Source organism: Carlito syrichta, unplaced genomic scaffold, assembly GCF_000164805.1.
Source record: "Carlito syrichta isolate Samal-C Ts95f unplaced genomic scaffold, Tarsius_syrichta-2.0.1 Scaffold302555, whole genome shotgun sequence".
NCBI classification, from domain to species: Eukaryota; Metazoa; Chordata; class Mammalia; order Primates; family Tarsiidae; genus Carlito; species Carlito syrichta.
Window position 1 is genome coordinate 25623 of NW_007246651.1, and position 20462 is coordinate 46084.

Consider the following 20462-nt stretch of genomic DNA (forward strand, 5'->3'; position numbering starts at 1 on the left):
TGGAATAGTCCTCTAAGCAGCAAGCCTGGACGCCTGAGCTAAGGCATTTTACAAACAGACCTTACTGTATGGTTGTTTTACCTCAGGCCTGTCCCAGACTCCACCGGCCATTGACTTGCCTTTTTCACTTTCTTGGCCTGTGTTTTATACTGATTAGAAAGAAGGGATGCATTAAAATGGGATTTTTATTGACATAGCTGATTGAAACCTTCAAATTCAGTTTACCCCCCAATTTTTATATAGATGTGACCTATCCTGTAACAGAATCACAGAAATTCTGCCTACAATTTAAAACAAACAATCGAACAACGAAACAAAACCTTTTATTAGGGCATGCAGTCTTAAGAAACATAACTTCCTTTTTCTGACAATGATAGAGTTTAAATCCTAATAGCAGAATAATAGAACAGATAACCAGTGGACAGCTATTTTTCATTGTTTTTCTTTAGTATTTCACTTAGGCCTCCTGAGATCTTGATAGACTAGTAAGCCTTCACTTTTAAAAACATTTTGCATATGAATCTTTTAAAAAATCCACACTGTGCTGAAAACACAAGGGCCACTGTGAATAATCTCTCTCTGGTCTCAGATTTTCCTGTTGGAAAAAGAAGTGAAGCTTCTTTTCCTTCTCTTCCTCCTCTCTTCCATAATCCCCTTAAGCTTATTTGCCTCAGTTGGGGATTCCACAAGGTCCTAATCTCTCTTTTTGCCAAGGGCAGGGAAGCACAGCAGGTCAGAAGGCAAAGTAGTCTGACCTCAGCTTCATATTTAAGAACCCACTCAGAGCTCCATAAATATAGAGATCACTGTGTCCTTTTGGCTTAAAGAAATGGGCCCAGGGACATTGAATCGCTTGACGCGTCTATCTGACTCCAGAGCCTCTCCTTTCCCCCTACAAAATAGAGATTCATTTGCAGGGTAAAGGCTAGTTTGGGGAGCTCTGTGCAGTGCAGTGGATTGATGAAGAGCATGGTCTTGGGAGTCCAAAAGACTCATTGGAAGGAAATCATCTAACTTTGTGAGTTGGTTTCATCCATAAAAGAGAGATAGAGAGCACCTTTAAGTGCTATTGTGGGCCTGAGTTGATACTCATGCAGCGCTTAACACAAAGACTCATTCAGTAAATACTAGTACGCAAAAAAAAAAGATGTCATGTTAGAGCAGCTCCAGAAGCAAGGCCAATTCAGCTCCTGTCTTGGAGCTCCTGATCATAGTCAAGCCATGGGCTTCAGCTGACCACAGCTGGGCAGACTCCATCCAAAGTCGCTGTTCCGCTGAAATACCTGATTCCAAAATAATGATTCACAGCTAGTTATTGAAAAGAAATGCTGAAATAAGAGTCTCATGTATTTTAGGGTTAGAATATGTTGACTGTATGAGAAATGCAGCATATTTCCTAGATATACGTTTCTTTAAGTCGTGTGGCATATTGTTTTATTCAGAGAGCACTTGGTTGGTTCAGATTAGTTCACGTAAATGAGTTGATTGAAGGAGAGGGGGCACCTTATGGAACCTAAGGACAGAAAGGCTAGCTGGGTCTCTTTGGAATCAGAAAATAGTCAGAAATGGAAGATGCCACCTTCATCTTATAGGCCCTCTCTAGTTTCTGGGGGGTTTTTTGTTTTGTTTTTTTCTCTTTTTATAACATCCTACAACATGGTGTGGGATTTGATAGCTTAGTTGCTCAAGGTACCTGAATTGTTGCTTGGGTACCTGCTGGATCTGTTGTGGCTCATGTGGGTAAAGTCACCTGTACCAAGTGTGGCCACTGAGGCCTGCCTTGTCACAGAAGATATGAGACCTATAGTGAAGAGCAGGCACAGAAAGCCTGCCAATTATTCATCTCTTTAGTTACATTATACAAAGGAAGGAAAGAACTAGAAATCGGTTGTGTTTTCTAAAGCCTAGCAGCCCAGTTCCCCAAACTGAAACTTGTAGTATTACTTGAAGGCAGAGAGCCCCAGTAGCATGTGAAGTTTTAATGAGAAAATAATTCTCTTGAAAGCTGATCCTGCTACCTAAATTTATAAGTTTTCTGTTGTCACTTTATAATAAGTATTGACTATTAATCTTCATGTTCCCTTGAATTTCTTCCAGAGATATGAAGACTATGGAATGACTACCCCGTCAGGCCCGTTGCCAAGGTAAGATTTTCAGAAGGAAATATATTATCACTTTCTCACAGGCTGGTTTTTAACATTTTGCAAACTTGTTTTAGCTAATATGAGCAGACACAAAACTCTGTGCTGGATATTCCCTTGATCTAACTAGAAGAGGAAGGGATGTTTCAATTTAAGTTCAGCTTCCAGTAAGAATAGACTAGGTAATTTGGACCAAGTCTTCTGCTGAGGACAACTGGAACAGCTGATAAAGTATAAAAATTAAAACAAATAGCAAAAACCCAGAGAGCTAACAGGACAGTGTAGCAGTATGGGGCCAAAATACAGAGACCCCAGAGAACTGAGGCCTGCCTTGGGGGCCACTTTCCTCTCAGGAACATCTACTGATTCCAGAAAAGACTGCAGAGAGGATGAGGACCCAGGCAAAGCTTTTGACAGTCTCATGGGTTCACAAGGAGGGGCGACTCAGGTAAATACCAAAAGTTTTGAGTTTGAACCCTTAGAGGTCATATCCTAGGAGTAAGAGTGAATTACAGCCAGCATCTGCAGGAACTAAAGCTCATCTTCGAAAGTTGGTCAGGGCTGGCTGCTTGGGAACAGCAAATATAATTCCCTTTAGAAGAAGGTAATATCACTCTGGACCTTACATTATTGCTACAGTACATCTCTCTCACTCTCTCTCTCACTCTCTCTCTCTCTCACTCTCTCACATACACACACACACACACACACACACACAAACACACACACACACACACACGGGCATATGAGAAGAAAAGAAAATACAAGTTAAAAAAATCAAGAGTATTAGACAATAAAAGCAGAACTTTGGGGGATTCAGATATTGGAGTTATCATATACAGATTTAAAAATAATTACATTAGGTTGGATGCAGTAGCTCATGCCTATAATCTCAGCACTGGGAGGCAGAGGTGAGAGGATTGCCTGAATCCAGGGGTTTGTGACCAGCCTGGCAAGACCTCATCTCTACACTAAATCAGAAAATTAGCTGGGCGTAGTAGTGTGTGCCTGTAGTACCAGCTATTTGAAAGGCTGAGGTGGAGGGATGCCTGAGCCCAGCAGGAGGAGGCTGCAGTGGCCATGAGCGTGCTACTGCACTCCAGCCTGGGCGACAGGGTGAGACTCCAACTCAAAAATAATAAATAAATAAATAAAATAATTATACTCAATATGCTTAATATGAAGTTAAGTTTCATTGTCCAGAAAGGTATAAAGAACTAATTTGTGTTAGACTGTAATAAGTGAAGGATTTTGATAGTTTTTACGATCACTCACTTAAAAAATTCTGAAAGAGTGCATAGATAGAAGATAAGAAGGAAGAATAAAATAATTTAAAAATATCCAAAAGAAGATAGGAAATGGCAGAAAGAAGAGCATAGAATTTGCAGGACATACAGAAAGCAAGAAAAGTGATAGAAATCTAGAGTCAGATATATAAATGATTTCATTAAGTGTTAATACCTAAATATTCCACTTAAAAGACAAAGGTTGTTACGTTGGATTTTTAAAAGCTATTTTTGGCTTATGAGAAACACATCAAAAATATAAAGATACAGCTGGGCTTGGTGGCTCAGCCTGTAATCCCACGCCTTTGGGAGGCTGAGGTGAGTGGACTGCCTGAGCCCGCGGGTTCGAGACCTGCCTGGGCAGGCGAGACCTCATCTCTACAGTAAATCAAAAAAATTAGCCGGGTGTGGTAGCATGTACCTGCAGTTCCAGCTACTTGGAAGCCTGAGACAGAAGGAGCGCCGGAGCCCAGCAGGTCGAGGCTGCGGTGGCTGGGAGCGGCCACCGCACTCCAGTCTGGGCAACAGTGAGACTCCAAAGCAAAAAAAAAAAAAAATATATATATATATATATATATATATATATAAAGATACAGAAAGAATATAGAAGATTTGAGCAACATTATTAACCAACTTGACCTAATTGACATATGTAGAACAATAGACTCAATAGCTAAAATATGCCTTCTTTTAAAACAGAGCATGGTGGCTCATGCCTGTAATTCCAGCACTTTGGGAGGAGGAGGCAAGAAGATTGCCTGAGCCCACAGGTTCAAGACTAGCCTGGGCAACATGGCAAGACCTTGTCTCTACAATAAATCGAAAAATTAGCCAGGTATAATGGCACATGCCTGTAGTTCAAGCTACTTGGAGGGCTGAGGAGGAAGGATCACCTGAGCCCAGGAGGTGGAAGCTGCAGTGACTGTGAGTATGCCACTACACTCCAGCCTTGGTGACAGAGTGAGAGACTGACTCAAAAATAAATAAATAAACAAACAAGCACAAAAATAAATAAATAAATAATAAAATACATTTTAAAAATTTACCATATGCTGGGCCATAACAAATTGTAACAAATTTCAAAGAAGTAAAATCACTCAGAATATATTTGCTAATCCTAGTAAAATTAAGTGAGAAACCAGTAACAAACAATAACTGGAAAATCCTTACATGTTTGCAATTTAATCAGTACTCTTCTAAATAACTCATGGTACACTGAAGAAATTGCAATGGAAATTAAAGCGTACCCTAAAATGCGAATGCAATATATCAAAAGTTGTGGGATGCAGATAGAGCAATGTTGGGGGAGAATTTGTTGCCTTAAATGCATATTATCTCTAAAGAAAAATGGTTAAAAATCAGTGATCTAAGCATCCATCTCAAGATATAAAAAAAGGAGATCCAATTAAGCTTAAAGGAAGTAGAAGGAAGTGAACAATAAAAATAATACGCCAGGCATGGTGGCTCATACCTGTAATCCCAGCACTCAGGAAATTGAGGCGAGAGGATTGCCTGAGCCTAGGAGTTCAAGACCTGCCTGGGCAACTTGGCAAGACCTCGTCTCTACAATAAATCAAAAAATTAGCTGGACATTTAGTTGGCACATGCCTGTAGTCCCAGCTACTCGAAAGGCTGAGGCAGCAAGTTGAGGCTACGGTGGCCATGATCGTGCCACTGCACTCCAGCCGGAGCAACAGAGTGAGATTTCCACTGAAAAAAATTTAAATAAATAAAAATAAGAATTTAAATTAATGAAATAGAAAGCAAATACCATATTAGAGAGAATCAATAAAACCAAAAGTTAGTTCTCTGAAGACTAATAACCTCTGGCAAGCTTGATCAAATAATCTAGGTAACAAATTATCATAAGAAAAATGAAAAGGACACATTAATACATATCTTACAAATATTAAAAAGAAGACTTTATGAACATATTTCTGTTAATAAACTTGGAGCCAGGCATGGTGGCGTGCACCTATAATCCCGCTATTCAGGAGACTGAAACTGGTGAATTGCTTGAATTTAGCAGTTGCTATGGAATACATAGCAAAACCCTTTCTCAGAAAAAGAGAAATGAAAAATTCCTAGAAAGAGAAAATCTGAATAATCATATAACTATTTAAAAAATCGGAATCAGCCGGGCTTGGTGGCTCAGCCTGTAGTCCCTTGCCTTGGGAGGCTGAGGTGAGTGGATTGCCTGAGCCCCCAGGTTCGAGACCCGCCTGGGCAACTTGGCGAGACCTCATCTCTACAGTAAATCAAAAAATTAGCCAGGCGTGGTAGCGCGCACCTGTAATTCCTACTACTTGAAAGGTTGAGGCGGAAGGATCTCCGGAGCCCAGCAGGTCGAGGCTGTGGTGGCCGGGAGCAACCACTGTACTCTAGTCTGGGCGACAGAGCGAGACTCCAACTCAAAAAAAAAAAATCGGAATCATAATTAAAATTCTTCCCACAAAGAAAACTCTAGGCCCAAGTGGCTTCAACAGTGAATTCTGCCAAACATTGAAAGAGGAAGAAATGCCAGTGTTATACAAACTCTTCTAAAAAATAGTAAAAGAGGTCTGGCGCAGTGGTTCACACCTATAATCCTAGCACTTTGGAAGGCTGAGGTGGGAGGATTGCCTGAGCCCACAGGTTCGAGACCAGCTTGGGCAACTTGGTGAGATCTTGTCTCTACAATAAATAAAAAAATTAGCCGGGCATGGTGGAGCATGCCTATAGTTCCAGCCACTTGGAAGGCTGAGGCAGAAGGATCACCTGAGCCCAGCAGATCGAGGCTGTAGTGGCTGTGAGCGTACTGTACTCCAGCCTGGGTGACAGAGTGAGACTCCAACTCAAAAAAAAGAAAAAGAAAAAGAACACTTTCTAACTCATCTTATGAGATCCATATCACCTTGATACCAGGGACAAACACATGGTAGAAAAGGACATTGCAAGAGAAGAAACAAACATTAAGGGCCAATTTCTCATGAACATGGATATTAAAAATTTGAAATTAAATATCAGTGAACATATCAAGCAGTATATACACAAGGATATCACATTACAACCAAATTGGAGTCTTTCCAGCAATGTAGAGATAATTTAGCATTACAAAACCAGGAGATTTTACTACTTTCAGGAGAATAAAGGAAGAAAATCTTTTCATTTCAGTAGATACAGTATATGGCAAAATTCAACATCCATTCATGGCAAAAATCTTAGCAAACAGAGAATAGAAGTGAAATCTCTATTATGATAAAAAGATATGTTGGCAAATATTGTTTAATGTTGAAATGTTTAAGACTTTCCCCTCTGAGAGTAAGAGCAAGACAGATAATTGCTTGCATTATTTCTGTTTGTCATTGTCCTGGGGGCCTCACCAGTGTAACAAGGCAAGAAAAGAAAGTGTAAAGAGTAAGGAATGCAAAGGAAGAACTAATACAATTGTTATTCACAAATGCTATAATTTTGTAGTAGCATATTTTAAAATATCAACATATAAGTTGTTAGAAATAAGGAAATTTAACAAAATTGCCAAATAGCAAGCCAGCTAAATTGCAAGGTAACTGGATATAAGGCCAATATACAAAAACTTGCTTTATTTCTGTATATAAGCAACAAACAGAAAATAAAACATTTTCAAAGACCACTTAAAGCAGCATTCAGAAATATAAAACACCTCAGAATAAATGCAGTCAAAGATGTTTAAGCCCTCTAAAGAAAGATGTTTATGAATTAGACAGCTCAGTATTTTTAAACATGTCAGTTCTCCCTAAGTGATCTGTAGATTTGATGCAGTCCTATTCAAATTCGAAATCCCAATAGTTTGGTTTTTTTTAATATGTGGAAACTTTCATGCTAATTTATATGGAAATGCAAAGGTCCAAGAAAAGTCAAGACACTTTGAGAAAGAAGAATGAGGTTTCAGGACTATTCTAAATGTTATAAATTACTGTGAAGTGATTAAGATGGTACAGTATTGCTGTGAGGCTAGACAAATGGACCAATAGACTACACATGCGTAGGCATTGGTTTATTACAGAGATGGCGTTGCTGTAAAACAGGGTGAACCTCAGAAGTCAAACTCAACTATCCCTTCAATGACAAGATATCACATAAGTGGGATTGTTATCTGCTTCCTATTTAATTTTACTGTTACTTTTTTTTATTCTTCCACATTTCCAGAGGAGTTTACTTTGTTTTTCCTCAGCCTTCCTCTCCTCCTCCCCTTTACCCAGGCACTGCTTTGTGGTCCAAAAGCAACAGAAGTTAAAGTGTCAAGGTGAGCTCAGACTATACAAAGCAGAAGTGAGAGATTGGGCCATATGATCCAATTTGCCCAGATTAATCCCAGTTATTAATCGCTTTTACCCTTGAAAGTGTTCTGGTTTATAATCACCCAAGTTTAAGGTTTCTAGAGTGTTTAGATTGCACCAAACTATCTGAGCACATGTAGGATAAACAGGATGCAAATGTAGGTAGGAGAGGGAAAAGTACGAAGAATGAGGTGAAAGGTGAGAGATAATTTGTGGGTGGATGATCCAGAGATTGTGGCTAGGGGAGGTGTAGGCTCCAATCTAGAGGTTCTTGAAGGAGGAGTGTGCTTCATGTTAAGCTCTTAGAGCTATAAAATCATAGATGTTAGACATCCCTCTCAAAGGTGAATTTAAACCACAGCAATTCTTTAAAGAGAATAAAGAAATAGTCTGAGTTTCAGTTTATGAGATAACTCCAGAATAAATACAATTCAGTCTATATTCTTACCAAACTGGTTTAGTCCATTAATTGCTGGTTCACTGTCATTTTCAAAGAACTATAGTAGACTATTCTCTTTTTATTCTTGAATTTATTTAGAAGAGTGATTCTTTTTTTTTTTTTAGTTGGGGTCTCACTCTGTCGCCCAGACTGGAGTGCAGTGGCTGCTCCTGGCCATCGCAGCCTCGACCTGCTGGGCTCCGGCGATCCTTCCGCCTCAGCCTTCCAAGTAGACGGAATTACAGGCATGCGCTACCATGCCTGGCTGATTTTCTGATTTATTGTAGAGATGAGGTCTTGCTCGCTGCCCAGGCGGGTCTCGAACCCGCGGGCTCAGGCAATCCACTCACCTCAGCCTCCCAAAGGCACGGGATTACAGGCTGAGCCACCGAGCCCGGCTAAGAGTGATTCTAAAGGTGGGGTTATCATACCTCCTTTCAGGGGGTCTGTGAGGTCAAAACTATCTTCATAATGTTATTAAGATGTTATTTGCCTTTTTTTCATTGTCTTGGTATTTTGTATGGACGTACAAAGGCAATGGTGGGAGAAGCTGCAGGTCCTTAGCAGGCATCAAGGCGGTGCCACCAGACTGTGAGCAGTTATTGCAATCTTCACTGCTATGCAATCACTGTTTAAAAAAAAAGTTGTTTTATGTTAGCATGTCCTTGGTGAAGTAGTAAAAATTATTAATTTTATTAAATCTTGACTCTCGAGTCTTTAATAGTTTGTGCGACAGAAGAGGAAGTATGTATAAAGCATTTCTGCTGAATATGGAATTTTGAAGGAAAAGCCCTTGCTCCCATTGTTTGAATAGAGACTGAACTGAGCCAACTAGCTTGTGCTTTTTACTTGAACAAACAACTGACAGACCTGGGTATTTGGCAGACACTGTCTGGAATGTGAACAAAGTGAGCCTGTCACTTCAAGAAAAACAACTGACAGTATTTGTGGCTAATGATAAAACTGAGCTTCAAAGTGAAAATTAGAACTTTGGAAACTTGTCTGCCACTGTGAACTTGACAGTCTCTTAGTACCTAAAAGCTTTTCTGGATGAGTCCGATGATATTAATGAATGGGGCTTTTTGATACTGCAAAATGAGATGTAATAATATCAAGAAGGTCTACAGAACTCAGTGAACTAGTGTTTTCCCAGTTACAAATGTCATGAAGTCACACATGAATTAAAGATCCATTCAAAGTGCAAGATAGAGACGTAAGTTTTCATGGCACAGAGTATGAAAACTTCATCAGTGTTGTCTCTGAGTCCACATTGCAACTAACCCCTAAAGAACTACCACTTGTTGAGTTTTGGTGTGGTATCAAGAAGAATCTCTGAAGTATTCTTTGAATGTTATCTGAAAAGTCTATTAAAATATTACTTCCTTTTCCAATTGCATATTCTGAAGCCAGAATTTCTTCCTAACATACAGCAACTGATTGAATGCAAACTATACAAGGATCCAAGTGCCTACTATTTTTTTTTTAAGTGAGAAAGCAGGATTTATTGAGAGGACAGAGAAGCTCCCACAGTGGGAGGGGACCCAAAGGTGTTGCCCATCTTGGGGCAAATGCCTACTATTAAGGAAATTTGAACAAAATAGAAGAGTGTCACTCTTCTCACTAATTTTTTGAGTGGGAGTTAGAAAATGTAGTTAATTTCATGAAAAATCTTATGTTAATATGGTTTAATTGTTATTTTTAAATGAATTTTTAAAATAAGTCCTAGCTGGGCTCGGTGGCTCAGCCTGTAATCCCGTGCCTTTGGGAGGCTGAGGTGAGTGGATTGCCTGAGCCCGCGGGTTCCAGACCCTCCCGGGCAGCGAGACCTCATCTCTACAATAAATCAAAAAATCAACCAGGCGTGGTAGCACATGCCTGTAATTCCGGCTACTCGGAAGGCTGAGGTGGAAGGATTGCCGGAGCCCAGCAGGTCGAGGCTGTGGTGGCCAGGAGCGGCCACTGCACTCCAGTCTGGGCGACAGAGTGAGACTCCAACTCAAAAAAAATAAAGAAAGAAAATAAAGAAAAAATAAAATAAAATAAAATAAAATAATTAGCCGGGCGTGGTAGCGCGCGTCTGTAATTCCAGCTACTCGGAAGGCTGAGGCGGAAGGATCGCCGGAGCCCAGCGAGTCGAGGCTGCGGTGGTGGGTAGCGGCCACTGCACTCTAGTCTGGGCGACCGAGTGAGACTCCAACTCAAAAAAAATAAATAAAATAAAATAAAATAAGTCCTAAAAATTGTTTTCCATTTTAATTTCTAATGTGGTAAATATTGATATATATAATCCACATGAAAAAAGGTCTTGGGAGTCTTCAATAATTTTTGTGAGTTGAAAGGGATCTGAAGACCGAAGAGTTTGAGAACCACTGCTTTAGGACACCGGTTTTTCAGCCTTAATGGACATCAGCATCATCTGTGGAGTTTTAAAAATTATCAGTGTCTGGGTCCCACCTCTAGAGATCCTGCTTGATTTGTTTGGGGTGCAGTATAGGCATCGGGATTAGTATACACTCCCAGGTGATACTAACATACAGCCAAGGGTGGGAACCATAGCGTTAGTCAGAGGCTAGAAACAAGCAGGCCCTGGATTTGTCGACATCGTTGGTTATGTTCCAGGCACTGTTCTTAGTGCTGCAGATGGGGCATCAACAAATAGAAAAAGTCCCTGCCCTCAGGGAGCAGGTGAAATGTCTCGCTTTCCGAGAGAGGAGATGATTAAACAGATAGACAATCATATGTTTCTGCAGGGCTTTAGGGTGGGCCTCATAAAATACCAGAGCCAGGGTCCAGTGGAGTCCTGATTTTGGTGTGCTTTGCCTCCAGACCAGGTTATGGCCCCGGTTTGCTGCAATCTTCGGAGCTGGTGCCCTCAGATCCCCAGCAGCCACAGGCGTCAGCCGAAGCCCCATTTGCTGCCCGTGGGATCTACTCTGAGGAGATGCCATCGGTGGCCCGGCCTCGACCTGTCGGGGGCACCACAGGTACATGTGACTATTTAGCTTGCATGTCTGACCTGTAAGACATTTGCTCTTCAGCTAAATTGGAAGACTATATCTTAGACTTTCCAGACTGTCCAGGTCTAGTATGTAGCAGCCTCTCCGCTGGTCAGAGCTGTTTTCCCTTGGATCCTGGCAGAGGTGTGGTTGGGGAAACAGAAGGGGGTGAGCAGCAGAGATCCCAACACTGACATCCTCATCCAGTCCCTTCACACGGAATTCACAGCACACTTCTTCCAGAGAAAACACTGCTGACTCCTTTATAGTACATGGAAAGATCTATTTCTGAGCACTTGATGTGGCATGAACACAAGTGTTTGTTTTAAAGAAGGTGCCTTTCCAGCTTGCAGTGATTGACTCTCAAAGTTGCTAGACAATGACTGGAGAGAGATTTTTGTTTTATTTGGTCACTTCTATGAGGGGACAGCTATCATTTTCTCCTGGCTGCAGGACTACCTCCCTTAGTTCTTCCCTTCTACCTTTGTTAATATCATCTTCTTCCTTTTTCTTACTTTCTTGTTATTGTTTCCTCTCCCTATGCCCAAATCTTGCTGTTCCCTCTCTGCTGCCACACACATGGGCAAAGTCAGTGATGGAGGACCTGCAGGAAGCCAGTGGCCACTGTGGGTCCAGCTCCTTTGTATTCCTCTCAAGCCCTGATTAAAATAACTGTCTTAGTGTCATTCCTGGGTAACCAGGGCAACTTTTACTTGATAATTCAACAGTGAAAGATCATGTTTTCTGAAGTGGTTTTCAAATCATTATTGCATTTTAAGTCTTTGCATACAGATTTTCTTACTTTTAGTATTTAAAGAGTTTTTTTAAATTACCTGTTGGAATTCAGATGAAGATTTATACCAGCATATCTCCACATGGGCAATAAAGTTCCCAGTTTACATTCTTAAATGCACATAGCTTAACGTGTTCAATTTCTGAAAATGTTGAAGCCAGAGAGAAAATAGATTTTGCTTGTAAAAAATTCTAAAATATATTTATTTGGTTTATATGATAATTTAGTTTACTTATCAAAGTATAATATTTAGTATAGTCAATGTAAGAAGCAAGTTTTTTTTCAAACACAGTTAAAATTTAGAGGTTATATTTCTGTTCATATACTCAATTTAAAAAATTGAATTTTTAATTTTAAAGATGTGGGGTACAATTCAGGGTTAAGTATACAAATGTTTATTATGTAGGTACCCTTACTGGTGAGGTATGCACCCCCACCCTGGCAGAATCTCACTATTGCCAATCCCGTTCCTACCCTCCGGCAATTTCCCACAACTGACAATCCTTTTCTTATAGTATTATAATAGTTGTTCAAAATCCACTTATGGGCCAGGCTCGGTGGCTCAGCCTGTAATCCCAGCACTTTGGGAGGCCGAGGTGAGTGGATTGCCTGAGCCCGCGGGTTCAAGATCCGCCTGGGCAACCTGGCGAGACCTCACCTCTACAATAAATCAAAAATTAGCGGGATGTGGTAGTGCACGCCTGTAGTTCCAGCTACTTGGAAGGCTGAGGCAGAAGGATGGCTGGAGCCCAGCAGGTAGAGGCTGCGGTGGCCGGGAGCGGCCATTGCACTCCAGTCTGTGTGACAGAGTGAGACTCCAACTCAAAGAAAAAAAAAAAATCCACTTATGAGTGAGAACATGTGACACTTAGTTATAAGTATATTTTAACAGTCTAACTGCTCTTAGTTTTTGTCCATTGTTGAGATGCATGTAAATGTTTGAGAAAAGGAGGGCATTCCAAATTTTGGTTAGGCAAAAGAGAAATAAATAATGTTTTCTGAGTATCCTCAGTAATTATAATTAGGTTAGGAATGAGCTTATTTGCAGAAAATGAGTTAGACAGAAGAAAGTACATTTGTCTTAGAATCTCCTGGGAGTTTTTTGTTAATTGTTGAATGCAGCATCAAGTTCAGTGGATGCTTGACATTTATGAGGAATTTGTCCTGAGGTCTTTGTACATTTCCAAATTTTCAAATACCTTACAATTGGTTTCCCCAATCAGTCCAACAGAAGTATAAGGGCACAGCTAGAGACCCTTTCTAGACCCATAAGGAGGTTGATAAGCAGTGCCCCCTCTGACTGAACAGAGATTCTTATATGGCAGATGGTGATCTGCCTCATCAGTTTACCTGAGATTCAAATCTGTACCCCCATATTTCAATTTACTCCTTCATTTCACAAAACTTCAACTCATGAATAGTTGATACATAAAAGCTATACTATTTGTGTATGTTTTTCAGGGTTCCTAAAAGATCTATATAGTTTAAAACCCTGAGCTCTTTCTATGTAGTGTACTGCTTTGTGTATTTTGAAAAATTTTTAAAGTTTGTTATCATCTTATTGCACTTAATTACAAAATCTCAGTCATTCTTATTTTCTCCAATTATTTTCTTACCCTCCTTTTTAAAAACTGAAGTTTTAATGAGAGAACCCATTATGTGTTAATTTATTTTGTTGTTTTCTAACTTTCTAGAGAATATACACTTTTATAATGTCATCAAGAAAGTAGGTCAGTTGCAAATTTACAACAATTGGTGAATATTTTTCCATTTTGTTCTTCTGGGAAATTCTTATATTTTGCTTTGTCTATTAGTCTACAAAATAAATAATGTGCCCTTATGTTTTACAGAATTTTCTGTACTTTACAGGTGCTTTGCATACAAGAAGTCTTGTTTCTCCTGTTAATTATGGCTTATTTGAACCTTGCTGCACAGCATGTATACTAGAAGAAATTCAGATGTACTAATTTTTACTTTAAAAATCTAGAAGAATATAGAAGTATATTTATCAAACATTTGAAAGGAAGTTATTTTTTAACTTCTGTTATGAGATAAAATTATGTAAAAAATATGTAATGGAAAATGTTGCAATCTATTAAAAGAGTCACTTTTTTTATGATAGAAATTATCAAACATGTATATGCCTAAAAATTACCAGAAACAAAAATAAAATAGTACATGGGGAATTTACAGATTATGACCAAGAAGTATTTTCATTATAGAGGTTAGCTTGTATAAATTGATACGTGGGCAAACCTGTAAAGATCTATGGTCAAAGGGTGGGAAGAAAGAATTCAGAAAAGAAATATATGTGCGTGGAGGTCATATAAGAGGAAACATGGGGAAAAGACCCAGTTTTGAATTGATTAAAGAAATGCAAATTAAAACCACAACGAGGCACGATTTCAATCATGAAATCATGTTTGTAATATTGTGTTATGGTAAAGTCAGCATCTGATTTCTTCATCCGTACAGTGGGGTTACGTGCCTCCTGTGGTTGTTAGGCTGATGAAAGATGACAGGTGACAACAAGGGTACCTGCATATTAACCATTTGTATACCTGACCCTGAATTGTACCCCACATTTTTTAAACAAAAAATTCATTAGTCAATTAAAATAAAAAGAAAAAAGAAAGAAAGCTGGCAGATGGAAGTGCTCAGAAAAATGCCTGGCATAGCATAAACCCTCAGTAAATATTAGCTGTTGTTATTATTATCACTATTATGTTCTTTCCAGTGGTGGCATGAATAAGTAAACTTTTGGAAAGCAGTAGGACTCATGGAGCCTTTGATTTGATAATTCCACTTCTGGAAATCCAATTTCACCCCATACCCTGCCCTAAATCCAAAATACTGGGGGAAAACTACATGTGCCAAGATGTTTATCACAGCATTATTTATAATAGCAAAAAATTGTTAGCTCCAATACATACCCAGTAATAAGTGTAAATTATGCAGCTATTTAAAATGAAGAGGTCGGGCACAGTGGCTCCTAGCACTTTGGGAGACCAAGGTGGGAGGGTTGCTTGAGCCTAGGAGTTCAAGACAAGCCTGGGCAACATAGCGAGACTTTGTCTTATAAAAAGTAAAATAAAGTAGTCATAAAAGGCCAGAAAAAAAGGAGCTTAAGATTTACCAGTTGTCTTCTGTGTTTGATACTTGATCTGTTTTCTCTTTTAATCCTTTAAAGAACCCTCCAAGGTGGATTTTTGATCCCTTGGAGAAGTGAGGAATTGAGGCTCAGCAGGAGTGGTATTCAGTTGCGTGGGGCCAGGCTTGTGGGTGGCTGAGCTGGAATGCAAACCCAGACTTGCTGGACTCAGTTGTAGAATCCTGGGGGAAGCCTGTGCTGTATTGTTAAGTGAACAAAGCGGGGTACCAGATCATATCCGGATTATGATTTCAGCCGCCACTGTGTGGTTTAACACAAAAGGGATGCTTTTCCCCCTAGCAGTCGTTTGAGCCTTTGGAAGAGATGGGGAATGTGGTGCTGCATATACAGCTCTTTGCAAGATTTGCTCAAACAATACCTGGTGGGCAAGCAGTACTGGTGGTCCTGATGTTTTCAATATTGTTAGGAATTTTCAGAAATGGACCAGTGCTTCTTAGAGTGTATTGTTCTGGCCAGAGCCCAGATAGTTTTTCCTGGCCTTTAGTTATCATTATAAATCCAACTAAAGTCACTGAGAAGTTCTTTTTTACTATTATTTTAAAGATGTGGGGTACAGTTCAGGGTTAGGTACATAAATGGTCATTGTACAGGTGAAGTTTGTGTCTCCCATTGGTCCTCACTTCGCCTGGTTTGGGGTCAGCTACCCTTATTAGTGTTATGTGCCCCTGCCCCTTGCAGTGACTGGCTACTGCCAGTCCCTTTCATGTAGTGTTATGATAAAGGTTCAGGATCCACTTATGAGTGAGAACACGTGGTGCTCAGTTCTTTGTTTCTGTGATAGATCACTGAGTATGATGGACTCTAAATCCACCAAGTTGCTGCAAAGTCCATAATTTTGTCCTTCTTTATAACTGAGTAATATTCCATCATGAATATGTACCACATTTTTTCTTATCCAGTCCACTTTCAATGGACTGCATGGTTGGTTCCATGTTTTTGCTATTGTGAATAGTGCTGCAATAAACATGTGTGTGCAGGTAACTTTTTTTGTAGAATGCTTTGAGTGAGGAGTTATTTTTTTAGCAGTAATTGATTAATGGAGGTTGTTAATTAGACAACTAGTAGAGGAGCAGACTTAAAGATGGAGGAGGCTGCCTCCCTTGCCTCTGTGAATGTGCAGAGCCTCTGCAGTACTAGTCTGAGCATTCTGAGGGAAAGCTGATGATCATAAGAGATTTGGAAGTAAATGTTTTATTTCATAGTGCTTAAATTTCACTTTTCCCCCTTAGTTTGCAGTATACGGATATTTCCATATGCCAGAAGTTGATGAGGGAGAAAAATATTGTTTAACGCCTGGCATTCATAACCACATGGTGCTGGGGAGAGGGTTTAATTGTGCTATACCTAAATTATGGAAACGGTATGAGTATAATGAAAATGTACTTTAACATTCTGAATTCAAATAAATATATGTCCTACCTTTAAGGAAAAAAAGCGTATGTATATCCTACTCCTCTTGAATCTCAAAGCGACACACTAGAAGGAAACAGGCCGCAGCTTCATGATGACTCCAAGCCTTCCACTCCTTGCTTCTGAATAAATGAGCCCATCCTTGTGTGTAACCTCTAGAGAATGAATGGAAATGCCCTGTCTTGTATTCTTTATTCCAGTTCTGCTGTCTAGTGAGAAAATGACCTATTGGCCTCTGTATTAAAAGGAAATAAGTGCCCAGGAACCAAGAAACTTGTGGTCTGTTTTCCTTAGGAAATGCCATTTCTGAACATAAAATCAGTGCCATGTTTGAACAGTGCTTATCGTCCCTTGTCCTTGAGAAAGTGCCATGATCAGAGCTGAAGACATCTTCCTTGACATCCTCATTCTTTTATACATACTGACCAGGCCACTTCACCATGTTTCTTCCAGGTTCCCAGATCCAGCACCTGACGCAGGTGGGCATTGCTAGCAGAATTGGAGCACAGCCAGTGGAAATCCAACCCAGCAGAAGCAGCCAGTATGGGGGGCCAGGCTGGCCTTCATACGGGGAGGACGAGGCGGGTCGGAGAGAGGCTGTGAGTATCTTGTGTTTGTGTCGTTATTTGAAATTTACACATAAGCACTTAGCTTAGTTGCTTCTGCTGTGGGGGATCCCCTTTTGAAACCTACATTTTAATGTTTTTGTTTGTTTGTTTTGAGTCAGGATCTCTGTTGTCCAGGCTGGAGTGCAATGACATGATCTCAGCTCACTGCAGCCTCAACCTCCTGGACTGAGGTGATCCTTCCGCCTCCGCCTCCTGAGTAGCTGGGACTACAGGCACATGCTGCCATGCCCTGCTAATTTTCATTTTGTTTTTTATTTTTTGTAGACACGAGGTCTCACTATGTTGCCCAGGCTGATCTTGAACTCCTGGGCCCAAGCAGTCCTTCCACCCCGGCCTCTCAAAGTTCTGGGATTATAGGCATGAGCCACCATTCCCAGCTTAAACTACATTTTAAAAAGCTTTAATCTCCCTCACTTTTCCCCCTTGCTGTGCTTTTGCTTGATGATTTTAGCATCTACCTTTGGAAAGAACCTACTTTTTCTTGAGACAGATTTACGGCTTTAAGTAATGAATTTGAACCTGTGGATGACTACAATCTGGGCTTCACCTTTGGTGTAATAGCTGTATAAATACTGACGATCTCACATACCATTTATGTTTCATTGTGGGTTGATTAATGGCATTTGCATTATGACCACCACGAGTGGACAGTTTTGCAATAAGCACACAGTTTGAAGCATTTTAAGGCACAGATTATCTTTCCGAGGCTCTAATCACTCATTCAATATGGGCACAGATTATTTCTACAAGTGCTTTCATTTGCTTTTCTCAAGAATTTTCTATCCTGGGGGGATAAATTAATGAAAGTTGAAAATACAAACCAGAAGATTACCTTTGTTTTATCCTTATCATTTCTGTGCCTTTCCAGCAGACACACTAAATTCCTTTCATGGCTGGCTGCTTTTACTCAGTGAAAGGAAATTAACTTTTGAATATGATATTTCCCCTAAAAGAGACATTATTATATTTACAGTTTCAGGTATCCACTTTAAGTTTGCTGCCAGTTTTCTTTTCTTTTCTCTTCTTTTCTTTTTTTGTCTGCATGGAGCCCAGTTTACCTTCATGAGGTGTTTGCGTTTTCCTGTCATGCCCAATAATGCTCACTTTGGATCACTATCTGGAGAAGCAAAACATAGAAATAACCCAGGGCTGGAATGCCATGTTTGCCTCCCTGATAACTTGCCTGCCCTTAGTGTAGTTTTTAGTACACAGTTTTAGTACTCTTACATGGAAATGCAAAGAGAGACTTTCTCCCACTGGAAAAAACATGAAAATAAATCACTGAAAAGTATAATAGTTCTTATTAAACTAACACCAAATTGATCTATATGCTGCAAATATCAGCCGAACTATTGTCTGCTTTAGTGTGAATAACTTGTTAAAGACCAGGCTTTCCAAAGCCCTCGATAGACACACAGACAGAAGACAGAGGACAATCAGATAAGTGGAAAATGGTTTTGTAGTCATGTTCCAGCTCTGTGATTGCAGCGTATGCTCACGTGCATACCCTCCCTGGGCTCCAGTCAGGGGCAAGATCTGCCTACCTCTTTCGGCTCTCTGGTATCCCATCTGACCTTTCACCTCCATGGGCTACTCTAGCCTCCCTTTCTCCTTTTCTCCCCCATGGGCCAGGAACCCCAGCCCCACTGGGGCTCACCCCCCACCCCCCACCTTCCATGGAGTATGGGCAGTGGAGGCCCTGGTGGAGGGCTGAGTTGGTGGATGGGAGATGGGTGAAGGGATTCCTGGGAGCATTCCCAGTGCCAGTTTGAATTTGATTTTCCTGTGTGCTCTTACATGGGAAGTACAGTAATGTTTGCCATGTTTTTCAGACACACATGCTCGGACATCAAGAATATTCTTCTTCACCGCTGTTTCAGGTGCCAAGGACTTCAGGCAGGGAACCCTCGGCTCCTCCCGGAAACCTCACCCACCGGGGGCTGCAGGGCCCTGGGCTAGGCTACCCCACCAGCTCCACAGAAGACCTCCAGCCCAGCCACTCCTCAGCCTCCCTCATCAAAGCAATCCGTGAGGAGCTGCTCCGGCTCTCCCAGAAGCAGAGCGCCGTGCAGAACTTCCACAGCTGATCCATCTTGCCTTGCAGATTTGCCAAGTATCCGCTTCCCGTGGAAGCAAGACCAAAAGAAAATCAACTGAGTGGGTGCTGGGGAGAAGAACAAGCATTTCCTGGGCAAGCTGCCCAAGTAAGAGAGCAAGTTGCAATTCTTGAAGATGCCATAAGTCACATGATGGCTCATGATAACTTTTCCCGGGTTGGCAATTTTGTGACTACTTGGGTTCAGTCAAAATGTGTGTACTCTCTGGCCAAAAGCCAGCAACACTTCACAAAAACAAATGTAAGCTAACAAAACTACTACGTTAGTCTCCTTTTTAAAGGCAAAAGTTTAAAATGTGTAGATGGATATAGGGATTAAAGAAATCAAGTGTTTCCGTGGGATTCAGACTGATGTGTACGATGAACCTGCTGCTTTGTTTTCTGAGAAAAGAGATTTGAAGACATTTTATTAACAGCTTGATTTTCCTCTTTTACTCCATAGGAACTTATTTTAATAGTAATACTAACAAGAATACTAAGACTGTTTGGGAATTTTCAAAAGGTACTAGTGAGAAACCAAATGGTAGGTTGTAGAGCCTGGTGACTCCAAGCGAAGCCATCACCTGCATTCTTCCTCCTCCTTCTGGTGCTACAGCCTGAGGGCCTTCACCTTTATGTCTGAAACGCAACTGGCCTTTTCAGTGGAAGAATATGTTGAAGGTTTCATTTTGTTCTAGAAAAAACATAGAAACCCTCCCAAGGGTAGGGGGAGGAGCTTAATATTTATTTGGTTATTCAAAATACATATCAGGGTTTAGATTTACATTCTTAATGGTATTTGCTTTTTATTAATTGGGCACGTGCAACGCCTGGTAGCGTCTCATTCAGTACCTGCCATTAAGGCCTGTCCTGTGGAATGAGGCTTTCAAGAGGTCCTAACTGGGCCTTGCTAGTGAGTTGCTCACGAATTATGTTTGAATGAGAAAGCTTATGTAAGCAAAAATGATTTATAAAAATTCCCAGGACCCCAAAATTGTTATGAATGCGTCCCTAGTCATCACCTTCCCTGTGTTCAGGACCTGGAAATGAAATTGAGTTCAGCTCAGTCTCTCCGTAATGAATCAAGAATGTAAAGAAGAGTCTTGAGATCACAAGAGAAAAGAGTTGCTTCCCATTTCTGATTCTATTGTGCTGTTACTCTGTTGGGTGACAGTTAGAACTATCTTGTGCACTTTGGGTCTG

General features: G+C 40.5%; 1 protein-coding gene across 1 annotated transcript in view; it reads left to right on the forward strand.

Annotated features, from left to right (window-relative positions):
- KIAA1549 (KIAA1549 ortholog) overlaps positions 1 to 20045 on the forward strand; it is a gene marked incomplete at its 5' end in the record, with an annotated part of 41956 nt that extends 21911 nt beyond the window's left edge. The window contains 4 exons of the mRNA XM_021711745.1: positions 2098 to 2144; positions 10991 to 11148; positions 16989 to 17134; positions 18997 to 20045. Of these exons, the coding sequence (XP_021567420.1) occupies positions 2098 to 2144; positions 10991 to 11148; positions 16989 to 17134; positions 18997 to 19251 (606 nt within the window). The remainder of the gene's footprint in view (positions 1 to 2097; positions 2145 to 10990; positions 11149 to 16988; positions 17135 to 18996) is intronic.
- Between the last annotated feature and the right edge of the window lie 417 nt (positions 20046 to 20462).